This window comes from Symphalangus syndactylus, chromosome 6 (genome assembly GCF_028878055.3).
Source record: "Symphalangus syndactylus isolate Jambi chromosome 6, NHGRI_mSymSyn1-v2.1_pri, whole genome shotgun sequence".
In the NCBI taxonomy this organism is placed as follows: Eukaryota; Metazoa; Chordata; class Mammalia; order Primates; family Hylobatidae; genus Symphalangus; species Symphalangus syndactylus.
The window spans coordinates 50,851,043-50,865,320 of record NC_072428.2 but is presented as its reverse complement, the minus strand read 5'-3'; the positions used below and the strand labels follow the sequence as shown (position 1 = coordinate 50,865,320).

Here is a 14,278-nt window from a genome sequence, read left to right as displayed (position 1 = left end):
ATGAGCACACACACACTCACACACACAGTCACTCAAAGGTACCCGAAAAATATAATTTTTACACTCATACTTATACACCCAGGTATTTATAGGCACTATCTCATACCCACACATACACATAAACTATCAAACACTCCCTCACTCACACAAAATACTGTCATGCAACAACTTAGGAAGACTCATTGGGATTATGCAATATATTTCAAATATTCCCTTATTTTTAAGCCCTCCTGAATAAACATTTACACACACACACAGTGTCACAAATGCATCAGCATTAACAAAACCACAATAATATCTCCACCAATTATTTTCCCATATACATACATATATGCTGACATACACAATACTGAAAATCCAGCTAAGATTGACAACAACATTGTTAAATGACTTCAGTTCATTTGGTTCTGTAACTTTTCTCCAGCTGTACACACACAAGTCAGGTATCAAAGGCAAAAATTCAAATTGTAGGCTTTTAAATAAGAAGTATAAAATATCCTTGAGACAAAAATCTATAAATGATGCAGCAGTGCCTTAACTCAATGATATGTGGTTTGGCATTATGGTTTTTAGGTGGAAAACTGGCATCAGGTGTCTGTGATCCTGGATTTTGAAAGGGATCAGATTTGGCTCACATTTAGAAGGGGAGATATAAGGGTTAAAGGCTGCCTGGAATTTTGGCAAAAGTGTTAAAATTTAGAATAAAATCTAGATAAAGAGGTCAGGTGGGCAGTGTGAAGCAGGGAGCACTCACTGGATGGAAGATGCTTTCCTTGTAGCTGGATATACTATGCTGTGGGTCCAGCTGGCAGTGGCATCAGCTCATTCTCCTAAGACTTATAAATTTATGAGCCCTCCAGAACGCCAAGGCTTGCTTGTGTGTGGTGGGAGGAGGGACCATGGAAATAATTGGGAGGGTGGTATCAGTGAAGAGTGAGTTGGGCCATAAGAGAATTGCTCCCAGGAGAATATCTTTCTTGGCACAATTATCCCTGATGTAATCATCCATATCATTAGTGTGTTAATCCATCTTTGATCAGGGAATGTAAACACACGCATACATGTAGGCACAGAAACATAAATAGCCATAGCTCTCCTGAGACCTTCACAGATACCCCCTTAGACCTATTTAACTATTTATTTACTAACATTCACATTGCCTCATTCAAATTTACATACATACAAACAGATAAACACAAATATGCTCAGGCAATTCAATTGCCCAGTGCTCTAGTCACTAATTGTATATATTGACACATCAAACACGCACTATAATCCATGTATTCTTACACTGATTATATAGACCAACGTAAATTATAGACAAAACTTAGAAAAAGACTATGAAAGAGACTTATACTTAAAGAAATGATCAAATATGTTTTAAATACATTCCCCTGCTTACAAAGCTAAAAATATATATTTCAGATACATATTCACATTCTCATTAACAAGTCAATAAAATATCCAACAAATTCAGATCTCCACATTTATTCAGATTCGTATGTGGAATTTAAGTGTGTTATGTATTTTTTGTACAAATGCATGCTAGTATCCATATAACAAATTTCTTATGCAAGCACTCCTTTTACTCCATCACTATATGGAACCTAAAAATTATAACCAGTTTATTTCCACCAACCAAACAGATAAAAACAGATTTTTGAGCAACATTTTAGTCTAGATATTATTATCAGCACTGATAGTATACAGACCAATAAAGACGCAGCACCTGCCCTTGCAAAGAACATAAATATTTAAAAACGAATCCATCTAAAAGGCTAAATGTACCTCCAAGCCCTACCTAGAAATATGTTATAAACATATTTCACGACAAAGCCAATGCATTTATCAAAACTTATCTAGTATGCATGTAAGACTTGTGCAGTATATGTTTGAAAGAAATCAAAGAACCTTACCCAAAAGATTATAAATCATGCTGCTATAAAGACACATGCGCACGTATGTTTATTGCGGCACTATTCACAATAACAAAGACTTGGAACCAACCCAAATATCCAACAATGATAGACTGGATTAAGAAAATGTGGCACATATACACCATGGAATACATGCAGCCATAAAAAAGGATGAGTTCATGTCCTTTGTAAGGACATGGATGAAACTGGAAACCATCATTCTCAGCAAACTATCGCAAGGACAAAAAACCAAACACCGCATGTTCTCACTCATAGGTGGGAATTGAACAATGAGAACACATGGACACAGGAAGGGGAACATCACACTCCGGGGACTGTTGTGGGGCGGGGGGAGGGGGGAGGGATAGCATTAGGAGATATACCTAATGTTAAATGACGAGTTAATGGGTGCAGCACGCCAACATGGCACATGTATACATATGTAACAAACCTGCACGTTGTGCACATGTACCCTAAAACTTAAAGTATAATAATAATAAAATTTAAAAAGAAAAGAAATCAAGCATAATAAAATATTCATGGTAGAATTTACGTCATAAGTATGCTGGTACTCACTGTGAAATTCTTTCAAGTTTTCTGTGTTTGAAATTTTTCATAATAAAATGTTGGGAAATTTTTAATGAAAAAAGGATGAAGTAAGACATAGTCTATTATGCCATGTTCAAAACACCAGTGAAAATTCAAACTAATACAAGTGATATCGATGTCCTTTAAACTAACCCCGAGCATCTTTTATATCAACTCAGTATTTAGCATGTTATGGGATTTTATGTATTTGACATAACTGATATTTTTATATGACTAAAGAATCAAATTTTTCAGTTGAAGCTATTTTGCCAATGATTAACTACTTATGTTCAACAAATAAACATTCCCTGCCATGCCTATATCCCATTCTAGGGACATCTATTTCTTCCCCCACAGGTCTCTCTCTCCAGTGGATGCCACAGAAACATGCAGAGCCAACTATAGTGTGATCACTGCCTTCATGGCAGAACTGAAGAGTGTTGTGAAGAAAAGAGGCATTGATCCTACTTCAGTGGGTAAGGTTTTAGGGACATAGGGATATAAATCGTGTTTGATAGTGTACCTGCCAGAAGTAGTTCCCAGAGAAATCTAGGCATCTGGCTTTAAGGGAGAAGATTCATTTTGTACAACAGAATCTCTACTCCCTAGAACTCTAAAATGTCAATTACTTTCATCTTTCATGGACTACAACGAGTTGATGCTTTGCATGGTGCTGACCATGAAAATGAAAGCCCCTAGGAGATCATGTATCTTACAATGATAATAATACAATAAGAATGAGGCTAACAAAATGTGCTTCTGTTCTGTACCAAGGCTAAGCCTGTTTACCCTCAAGTCCACTCCTGACTCTTCTGTGACTCTTTATATCACACTTATCCAATCATTACTTGAAGAATATGATGGATAGAGCTGGTTGGGAAGCACTGACAGATGCAAGGTATCTCTCACTCCACTCCCCTGCCTCAGGCAGAGTCTCTAGTGTGAGCTGCATCTCTTCTATGGTTCCAGCTTCCACTGGTTGGGCTCACTTTGGCTGTAGTTCTAGTAACCCCACCTGTGGCTTTCCAGTCTATAGGTGGTAGTAGCTTCCTGCTGCTACAAATCTCTGGACTATGTTACTATCTGCTGGTCAGTTCCTCATTTCTTTTGCAATCTGTATAAATAATTTCCAGGATTAAATATATTCAGTTTTTTGTACTTATTATTATGTTATCACCGCTCAGTCTCAATCCCCTATCTTCTATACCATTTTTTGTGATATTGGGATTGAGCCTCTGCAAACTGCATTCCTCCTTTGCCAACCAGCTCCCAAGATCTACAAATACGGGGCATTAGGAAGCTGGGGCAGGAAGAAGGAAATTGTACCCTACTTCCTTTCTGTTGCTCTTTCCCCAGTGGCACTTCTTCACCCAAGTACTAGTGGTCAATTCCAGTGGCCTTAGTTGGTTATATTTTGAAGCTTTCCAACACTTCTAGAACCAGCCTTACCATGGCCTCTTAAAGACCTCAGAATTAGCCAGATAAGTCTCCCCTCAACCCCCATCTCAGAGGAGTAAGTCCTAGTCATAGGGAACCTCTCTTCTGAATTCTTGAGACCCCAGAATCACCTAAACAGTGACCACTCTTCAAAGTCTGAGTTTCAGCTTTGCAGCACTCCTGTTTCAAATTTGTAAGGTTTAATCGTGCCAAATTCCTACCTTTGTTCCTCCAGTCCTAGGCTTAGAAGCTATGTCCTAAAGTTGCTGCCTACAATGATACTTTCATATTCCCTTTTTGTCTTGTGTGTTCGCCAATATTTGGTTAACAATTCATTAATTTTTCTCAATTAAAAGAGCTGGTGTGTTTCTTATATTCTGACCAGATCGTAACTGAACCCTAATTTTTGTTCCTAGGTTAGATTGTGACTGATCCGTGTGAAGCCAACAAAATCACTTAATATGATCCACACCCAGTAGATGTTAATCTAAATGAATAAATTAACATTGATAAACGTACTTTTCTGCTCTGATAGCAACATTGAAGGAGAGACTATTATTGCATTGAGGTAGGGCATTTGTTGTAAAAGCCTGACCATTTCTTGAATGGGGTACAAGCTAGAGAGAGATGGCACAGTGTTGTCTTATATCCTATCCAAAAGACTCCAAGATTCCACAAGGGCAATCTAGGTTGTGGAAGGAGTTATAAGCAACCACACAGAATAAAGATATATTAGCTTAAACTAAGTGGAGAACAAGGAAAAAATGAGAAGAAGCTTCTAAGAATAACCTATCAAAGTAACTGTAAGAAAGAGTCAGCTTTATACATTTAAGAGACCCAGTTAACATGATAACAACTAACTGCAGCACCAATTAATTGTGAACTTTCCATTCCCCCATCTCTCTCTTTCTGGGAGGAGAAGCCAAAAACCAGAGTTAGCACATGAAGGATGAAAGAAGAAAGGATGTAGCTCTGAATGCTGGAAAGTTTGACTATTATTCTAGACTCAACCTTCTAGTTATTCACCAGGAGATATTTTATTATCTGAATGTGACCAGAAAATGCAAAGAACACAGTTTTCATCCAGGAATAAAAAAGAAGAACAAGCCCCACTCAACATATTTAAAGAGACAAGGAAAGTAAAAATAGTCACTTTCTGATTGCACCTCAGTTGATGGGCTTGGTCATCATATCACATAAACCCAGAATCTCTTAGGAGGTAATGAGCTCCTCTCTTATAGCGATTGCCTGTCTATCACTAGAAGATGTTTTGAGTGGAGTAGAGAATTGCTCTAACAGATTGCTAAGTTCTTTTTCAGCTAAAAGAGCACAGGCTTTATTCTCATTAGTTATTACGGACCTCAGGAGACTAAAACCTCCCCGAAGAATTTTCAGACACAAAGTCAGCATCACTGCCCTCTACCACAGGGCCTGTCATGAGACATAAAAGTGGCAAGGATGAATTCACTTCAGCAGAGAGAGGGAAGAACTTGTTCTGTGGGTGTCTCATCAGTCTCTCTTCTGGTGAGTTCTGAAACCCTATAGGAATAAACCAGCTGATTCTCCTGAAGCCTGCTCCATGAAAGCATTAGACTGGGCAAGGGGTATGGTGGGGAGAAGTGGAAGAGACTGGTGGAAGGTATCTGATAGAAGCATCTTAGTAGAATGAGCAAAGGAGCAGGAAAGATCTCTGGACTTGGGGTTCTTGTTCTGGCACTGCCATGTACTGATTGTGTAACCCCAAGCGATTCATTGAGTCCATACTTGCCATAGTCAATTTCTCTGTGACTCCAAGCTTCAAAGGTCAAAGTTTCTGTGGCTCATTAACATTGCTGCAAATTCAGAGAGGGAAGCAGGACTCAGGATACAGGAATGGTTCAAGAATCTAGAAGGGAAGTGGTCACAACCTATCCCATGACAAACAGCTGAAGCACATGTGGTTTAATTTTGCTCTTCTCTTACGAATTCAGTGATAACAAAATATGTAAAAATCTCCAGGATATTAAAAGGAGAAATCAGCTAAACTTTAGATGAACAATGAATAGCTGATAATTTTCATTATTTATTATCCACGATACAGATTGAAAACTATGGTCTTTAGACAGCCTTTCTGTACATTCCTCCAGCCTCTACCTTCTTTCTGCCCCCATAACAGCACCATAGCAAACTCTCACAGGCATTCTTTGCTTGATTAAAAAGTAAAATAAAGTGAAAGAACATCAAAGCCATAAAGTATCTCAGAGAATGTCCTTAAAAATAAGACATACACCAGGCGTGGTGGCTCATGCCTGTAATCCCAGCACTTTGGGAGGCTGAGGTGGGTGGATCACCTGAGGTCAGGAGTTCGAGACCAGCCTGGCCAATATGGTGAAACCCTGTCTCTACTAAAAATACAAAAATTAGCCAGGCGTGGTGGCAGGCGCCTGTAATCCCAGCTACTGGGGAGGTTGGGGCACGAGAATCACCTGAACTTGGGAGGCAAGTTTGCACCACTGCACTCCACCCTGGATGATGGAGCAAGACTCAGTCTCAAATAAATAAAATGAATGAATGAATGAATGAATGAATGAATGAAAATAAGACACAGGTCTAAAAAAATAAATGGATTTTTCTATGCTTATACAGCCAGTACCTTCCAGAGCCAGAGTCAGGACTCCTGACACCCTCAGGATACTTTATTCTAAACCGCCTGGTTCTTACATGGTTTCAGAAATCTCAAGGTTCTAGTTCCAGGAATAGGAGAATTTGTGTTCGGCCTTGGAGACAGGTACTTTTGTATAATTTTTTCCTATGTATCTGCCTTTAGCCACTCACTTTGTTTAAGGGTACCCGTGAAATCTTTGTTCAGAAGTGCATTCCTCTATTTTCCTTTTAAACTTCCTCTCCAATGCCTTAATGATACTTCGAAGACCTTGGTAAGAGAGAAGAGAGTCACTGTTCAACTCCCACTTATCAGTGAGAGCATGTGTTGTTTGGTTTTCTGTTCCTGTGTTAATTTGCTGAGGATGATGGCTTCCAGCCTCATCCATGTCCCTGCAAAGGACATGACCTGCATGCTCTGCACATGTATCCCAGAACTTAAAGTAAAAAAAAAAGAAAAAAAGAGAGAGAAGAGTCTTAAAAGTCTTTAAATTAATGTTTTATCACCTGGTCTCCATAAACTGTGAGGAAAGCTCATCTCACTGGGTCTCAGTGTCCATATCTGTTAAGTATTAAATGAGAAAATAAATGTAAAGTTCTTTGCAGAGTACCTGACATATCACATGTGTTCAATAAGTATTCATTTTCTTTCTCAGTATTACTTTATGCCTATCTGTCCAGACAACCCACAAAATTAGCGATCCCCAAGGTATGGGAAGGGATATAATTCTGGAACAGTCAGGCAGTCTTTCTTCTACAAATACTAAAGCATAAGTCCCCAGACCCAGCATGGCTTTGGCCTTGCCCTCAACAAAATCCTGCTTTCAGCCTGTTTTCTTCTCCCTTCTCTGTTACTTTTACATTGCCTTCGTTCTCTTCTACGTATTGTGATTACTTTCTACAAGACTTTATATGAAGAATGAGAGTGTAGTCAAATGAGAGAAATAAGAGACAAACATCAGTCCTGGATCCCAAGTAATCAGAGTTCTTGAAGAGACACAAGCATACGCAGACTGCGCTCTAAGACCAGAAGGGACATACTCAGTATAAACATGGAGGGACAGCCACTGCCTTGCCGGAAACCATAGTACCTGTGAGTTATGTATTGCTGGGGATATTTTAAAAATGATTCCTGGGGTGACAATGCTTCATTGCACCCCATTCCACAACCTCTGTTACTTTTAGATACCTCATGTTCCTGGGTCCCCTTTCTCCTTCATTCCCATCAGAAAGAACTCTGAGAGCATGGTCTGGCCTTGCTTTGTTAGAGGTTGGAGAGGAAAGAGAAAGGAAAAACAGCGGTATGTAATTCTGGGGTCCTTCTCTAAAAGGAGGGTGCCCTATTAGCTTGAAATGTCTGCTTAGTGAAAAGCCTTCTAGCCTTCTGTATCCTCGTCCACAATGAGGCAATGAACACAAAAGTGTGCCAAAAAGAGAACAATACAATCACTGTGACAGAGAAATGGCTGTAGGAAATAATATGTGAATGCCAGCATAAGAAAAATGGTACATAAATACAAGCCATTAAGAGTTTAAAAAGTTCTTGTGTGGGCTAGTACATTAATATCAGTGGGCAGTCCCCAAGCATGTAGATAAAGTGTTGTGTGAGTATACAAATCTATGTGTCTATGAGTGTGTATACATGTATAAATGCTGCATATGTCAGTGCAGACTGAGAGTATGAGGACAAGATCTGCATGTTAAATGGTATAAAGACCAAGAGGGACTGTGTGAATATATTTGCACAACAAGAGTGACTTTATGAGATATGGAGAGAGTATGTGAATGAGCGTCTTGTTAGAGTATGAATGAGCTTTCTTACTACCTGTTGTGAAGGTACATTAATGTGTCCTTGTGACTAATGGGTATTTTGAGAGTACATCTAACATGTGAGGGTATGTAAGTTTCTATTAGGAACAATGCTCTCCCACACCAAATGCTAGTGTGCCTATAGAATATTTAAGGACAAATACATAATTTTTCCAGAAACAGATACAGCCTTGTGCCTTTGCACAAATATATGTTGTTTCTGTTGTTGCTTTTTTGCAGTAACTCTGCCAACGAAAAGCTCATGACTGCCTCTGGAGGCAGTCAATTACCTCCACACCCCACTGTCCTTTTCCCTCTCCATCCAAGCACACAACATGATACAAACTTGCTCTGGGAAAGTCATTAATTAGTGACACATACGAATTAAGCAATATTTTCAAGAAAATATTTAAATATTTCCAAGTGCTACTGATAACACAAACTCTTGACTTTCTTCTCTTGTGGCTATGAATTGTAGTTAGCATATTTCTATTGAATGATGCCTCCAAAATATATGAAAGTTGTAGAAATGTAGTTTAAACATTTTCCTTTTAACTAATTTCTATTATTGAAGTATTTGTCAATGTCTTCCTTCTTCATAAAACAGAGGGAAATATTAGCTCAGCCTGCAGCCTGATCATCATCAAATATGAAGAAAAAGTTTGCCTGCATCATCTCAAAAGCAGTGATTTCATGAATGCATCAGTTTCCATTTATGTCAACATCATCGCTTTGTCTCTTATTTCCTGATTTCTTGTCCTCCAGCAAGTGCAACTGTTAGAATTCTCCAAGTCAGAAGATCTGACTCTGAAAAGTACCCTAAGTTTGTTTTGCTATGGGGTTGTTGAATGTCACTCACCCTGCATTCTTCCTCCTGACTGGTATCCCTGGTCTGGAGAGCTCTCACTCCTGGCTGGCAGGGACCCTCTGTGTGATGTATGCTGTGGCCCTTGCAGGAAATACAGTGATCTTGCAGGCTGTGCGAGTGGAGCCCAGCCTCCATGAGCCCATGTACTACTTCCTGTCCATGTTGTCCTTCAGTGATGTGGCCATATCCATGGCCACACTGCCCACTGTACTCCGAACCTTCTGCCTCAATGCCCGCAACATCGCTTTTGATGCCTGTCTAATTCAGATGTTTCTTATTCACTTCTTCTCCATGATGGAATCAGGTATTCTGCTGGCCATGAGTTTTGACCGCTATGTGGCCATTTGTGACCCCTTGTGCTATGCAACTGTGCTCACCACTGAAGTCATTGCTGCAATGGGTTTAGGTGCAGCTGCTCGAAGCTTCATCACCCTTTTCCCTCTTCCCTTTCTTATTAAGAGGCTACCTATCTGCAAATCCAATGTTCTTTCTCACTCCTACTGCCTGCACCCAGACATGATGAGGCTTGCCTGCGCTGACATCACTATCAACAGCATCTATAGATTCTTTGTTCTTGTATCTACCTTTGGCATGGACCTGTTTTTTATATTCCTCTCCTATGTGCTCATTCTGCATTCTGTCATGGCCATTGCTTCCCATGAGGAACGCCTCAAAGCTCTCAACACATGTGTGTCACATATCCTGGCTGTACTTGCATTTTATGTGCCAATGATTGGGGTCTCCACAGTGCACCGCTTTGGGAAGCATGTCCCATGCTACATACATGTCCTCATGTCAAATGTGTACCTATTTGTGCCTCCTGTGCTCAACCCTCTCATTTATAGCGCCAAGACAAAGGAAATCCGCCGAGCCATTTTCCGCATGTTTCACCACATCAAAATATGACTTTCACACTTGGCTTTAGGATCTGTTATTTTGGCTATAGGCTCTCATCAGTAGCATGGTCATCATCATCATCAAAGTATAAGATAGATTGTGTGCTGCGGGAAAAGTAGGCCAGGAAATGGTGATGCAAAACTTGTAACACAAAACAAGGAGTTCCAAATGAATATAGTACATTCACTAAATACCAACAGTATTCTTAGAAAGATAAATATTGGGAGCAATTGAGTAATTAGACAAGTTTTACAGAGGAAGATTAATTTAAGCTAGGAATTATTTTCTATAATAATGAATATTACTAATATAATAATAAACTTAGTCCTAAAATGTATCAAGTACTATTATAAATTATTTGTGTGTATTAATTCACTTAATATTCATACAAATCCTCTAAGACACAGAGAATTAATTCTTCAGCCTAACATAGATAATTTGTTTTTGTTTTTTTTTTTTATTATTATACTTTAGGTTTTAGGGTACATGTGCACAATGTGCAGGTTTGTTACATATGTATCCACGCACCATGTTGGTTTACTGCACCCATTAACTCGTCATTTAGCATTAGGTATATCTCCTAATGCTGTCCCTCCCCCTCCCCCCACCCCACAACAGTCCCTGAAGTGTGATGTTCCCCTTCCTGTGTCCATGAGTTCTCATCGTTCAATTCCCACCTATGAGTGAGAACATGCGGTGTTTGGTTTTTTGTCCTTGCGATAGTTTACTGAGAATGATGTTTTCCAGTTTCATCCATGTCCCTACAAAGGATATGAACTCATCATTTTTTATGGCTGCATAGTATTCCATGGTGTATATGTGCCACATTTTCTTAATCCACTCTATTGTTGTTGGACATTTGGGTTGGTTCCAAGTCTTTGCTATTGTGAATAGTGCCACAATAAACATACGTGTGCATGTGTCTTTATAGCAGCATGATTTATAGTCCTTTGGGTATATACCCAGTAATGGGATGGCTGGGTCAAATGGTATTTCTAGTTCTAGATCCCTGAGGAATCACCACACTGACTTCCACAATGGTTGAACTAGTTTACAGTCCCACCAACAGTGTAAAAGTGTTCCTATTTCTCCACATCCTCTCCAGCACCTGTTGTTTCCTGACTTTTTAATGATGGCCATTCTAACTGCTGTGAGATGGTATCTCACTGTGGTTTTGATTTGCATTTCTCTGATGGCCAGTGATGATGAGCATTTTTTCATGTGTTTTTTGGCTATATAAATGTCTTCTTTTGAGAAGTGTCTGTTCATGTCCTTTGCCCACTTTTTGATGGGGTTGTTTTTTTCTTGTAAATTTGTTTGAGTTCATTGTAGATTCTGGATATTAGCCCTTTGTCAGATGATTAGGTTGCAAAAATTTTCTCCCATTGTGTAGGTTGCCTGTTCACTCTGATGGTAGTTTCTTTCGCTGTGCAGAAGCTCTTTAGTTTAATGAGATCCCATTTGTCAATTTTGGCTTTTGTTGCCATTGCTTTTGGTGTTTTAGACATGAAGTCCTTGCCCATGCCTATGTCCTGAATGGTATTGCCTAGGTTTTCTTGTAGGATTTTAATGGTTTTAGGTCTAACATTTAAGTCTTTAATCCATCTTGAATTAATTTTTGTATAAGGTGTAAGGAAGGGATCCAGTTTCAGCTTTCTACATATGGCTAGCCAGTTTTCCCAGCACCATTTATTAAATAGGGAATCCTTTCCCCATTACTTGTTTTTGTCAGGTTTGTCAAAGATCAGATAGTTGTAGATATGCGGCATCATTTCTGAGGACTCTGTTCTGTTCCATTGATCTAACATAGATAATTTGTTGTCCAGTTGACATTCAACACTAATGTATCTCTAGTGGTCAGTGCAGCACCCAATCAGTACAAATATGGCCTGATGGTCAAACTGGCATCATTTAACATTACCATTGCTGCCTCTGCTTCCCCCACCACTGTCATTCTTAAACACTCATACATTGCTTTAACTTCACAAAGTGAAATCGGATTAACTATTAGAACTCACCATAAAATGTATGAACAAATGTGATCTAGGTAAACTGATAGATATTGACATTTAGGAAGATCTCCAGATTCCTCTTTACTTCTTTTATCTTCCCACCACTCAATCCTCACCAACAGAAAACAATGTTCAATATCTGAGATATCTGACTCATAGAATTTTGGGGGAAAGGGGGAATTGTGCTAGGCGCACAATTTCTATTTCTCTTTGCTTCTTGAGATTTTAACTGTCTTCCACAAAATGACATGTTAAGAGATGTTAGAAATTAAGACATTCTAGGATTTCCAGTTGCAAAAAAAAAAAAAAAGCAAGCCTAGGATAGACAGACTAGAGCACTTATGATTTAGATACCGGAAAATAATTCTTTCAGACCCTTTCATATGCTTGCCTTGATACCAGAGGTGGGATATAGTAAGAAATTCCTTGGTGCTAATTTTGGTGCTGTCATACTAAGTTTAGATTTACTTGTAGATCAAAAGAGAGAGAGGGGTGGGGGGAGAAAGAGAGAAGGGGGGGGAGAGAGGGGGAGAGAGAAAGAGAGAGGGGAGAGAGAGAGAAAGAGAAAGAGAGAAAGAGTAAGAGAAAGAGAGAAAGAGAGAAAGAGTGAGAGAGTGAGAGAGAGAGAGAGATGCACTATGTAGTCTAACTTAACTCACCATGGAAACTCATCCAGAAACCACGTAGTAGCAAAGCATATTGTTATCTAGAGTTTTTTTCTCTTTGTACAAAGCTGTATTGAGGAAATACCAAGAAGAGAGAGAGTCAGAAAGAGGGAGCTATTTTAAAAAGGAGATAATGTAAGTACTTGGGATTCGAATTTTTTAAAAAATGTCTACAGGTACAATAAGACACCAATAATATATGTGTCCTGGCCCACTAAATAGATTGCTTTTAGAAGAATGTTTGGATAGCATAACTTAACATGATTTCCAATGGAAAATTATTAGAATATTTAGTGGTTTATAGTCTTCAGTCAATTTAAATAATAACTTTTCTGATTCATATAAGAAGCTCCTATTTCAACATGAAATAATAATTTTAATGCTTTGATATTTTAGTTTCAAATATACACAACAAATACCTAAATGCAAAGGCAAGGCTTGGGGAAGCTGCCAAATGAAAGTAAACTCTGATTCCTACCTCAGAAGCAGCAAGGGATACATTCTTTTGACCACAGGCCTTACTTAGAAACCCAATGGTATAACATAGAAAGGGCAAGGGGCAAGGAACAAGAAAATATGAGACTCCCAAAAAGCCTCTGGCTCCTTTGCACCTTATTTTCACCTTCCTTTTTTCAGCATTAATTAAAAGAGCTACTGATTTTCAGGTTCTAATGGAAAATGCACATTTATATTTTTCCCTCCCTCATGAGGCAGGTACCATAAGAAAAATGTAGGGCCACTCCTGCAGCTGTAATCCTAAAAAGGCCTAAGCTAAGCCCTGTTTTTGTTTTTTTGACCTTGGGTTAAAAACTCTTTAACTTCTTTTTATTTAACATGCTCTTTTTTGAACTCAACATTTTCCCCTATTGAAACAGCAAAAATACTTGAATTTTGGCTTAAAATAAAGGTAAAAATCAAACTTTGTTTTTGAATTCTTTGGTTACTTTTTCTTTGCTCAGCTTTTAATTTCAGGCAGTACATGTGCAGGTTTGTTACATGAGTAAATTGCATGTCACTGGGGTTTGGTGGACAAATTATTTCATCACCCAGGTAGTGAGCATATGATATTTCCTGCCCAAATCTCAGGTTGAAATATAATTCCCATTGTTGAAGGTGGGGCTTTGATGAAGGTGGGGCTTTGTGGGAGGTGACTAGATCATGGGGACAGATTTCTCACACATAGTTTAGAACCATCCTCTTGATGTTGTTCTCATGATAGTGAGTGAGTTCTCATGAAGTCTGGTTGTTTAAAAATGTATGGCACTGCCTACTTCCCTCTCTATTAGTCCTCCTCTGGACATCAGATGTGCCTGCTCCATCTTCACCTTCCACAATGATTGTAAGTTTCCTGAGGCCTTCCCAGAAGCCGAGCCGATGCCAGCATCATGCTTCCTGTAAGCCTGCAGAACCATTATTTCTTTACAGCAATGTGAAAATGAATTAATA

General features: G+C 38.9%; 2 protein-coding genes across 12 annotated transcripts in view; one reads left to right on the top strand and one right to left on the bottom strand.

Annotated features, from left to right (window-relative positions):
* HBE1 (hemoglobin subunit epsilon 1) overlaps positions 1-14,278 on the bottom strand; it is a 208,008-nt gene that overhangs the window by 139,939 nt on the left and 53,791 nt on the right. The window lies entirely within an intron of this gene.
* Positions 5,424-13,688, top strand: LOC129484522 (olfactory receptor 51I2). Its single transcript, XM_055282700.1, has 3 exons — positions 5,424-5,465; positions 8,998-10,584; positions 11,962-13,688. The coding sequence occupies exon 2, from the start codon at positions 9,226-9,228 to the stop codon at positions 10,162-10,164; it is 939 nt and encodes a 312-aa protein (XP_055138675.1). The 5' UTR covers positions 5,424-5,465; positions 8,998-9,225; the 3' UTR covers positions 10,165-10,584; positions 11,962-13,688.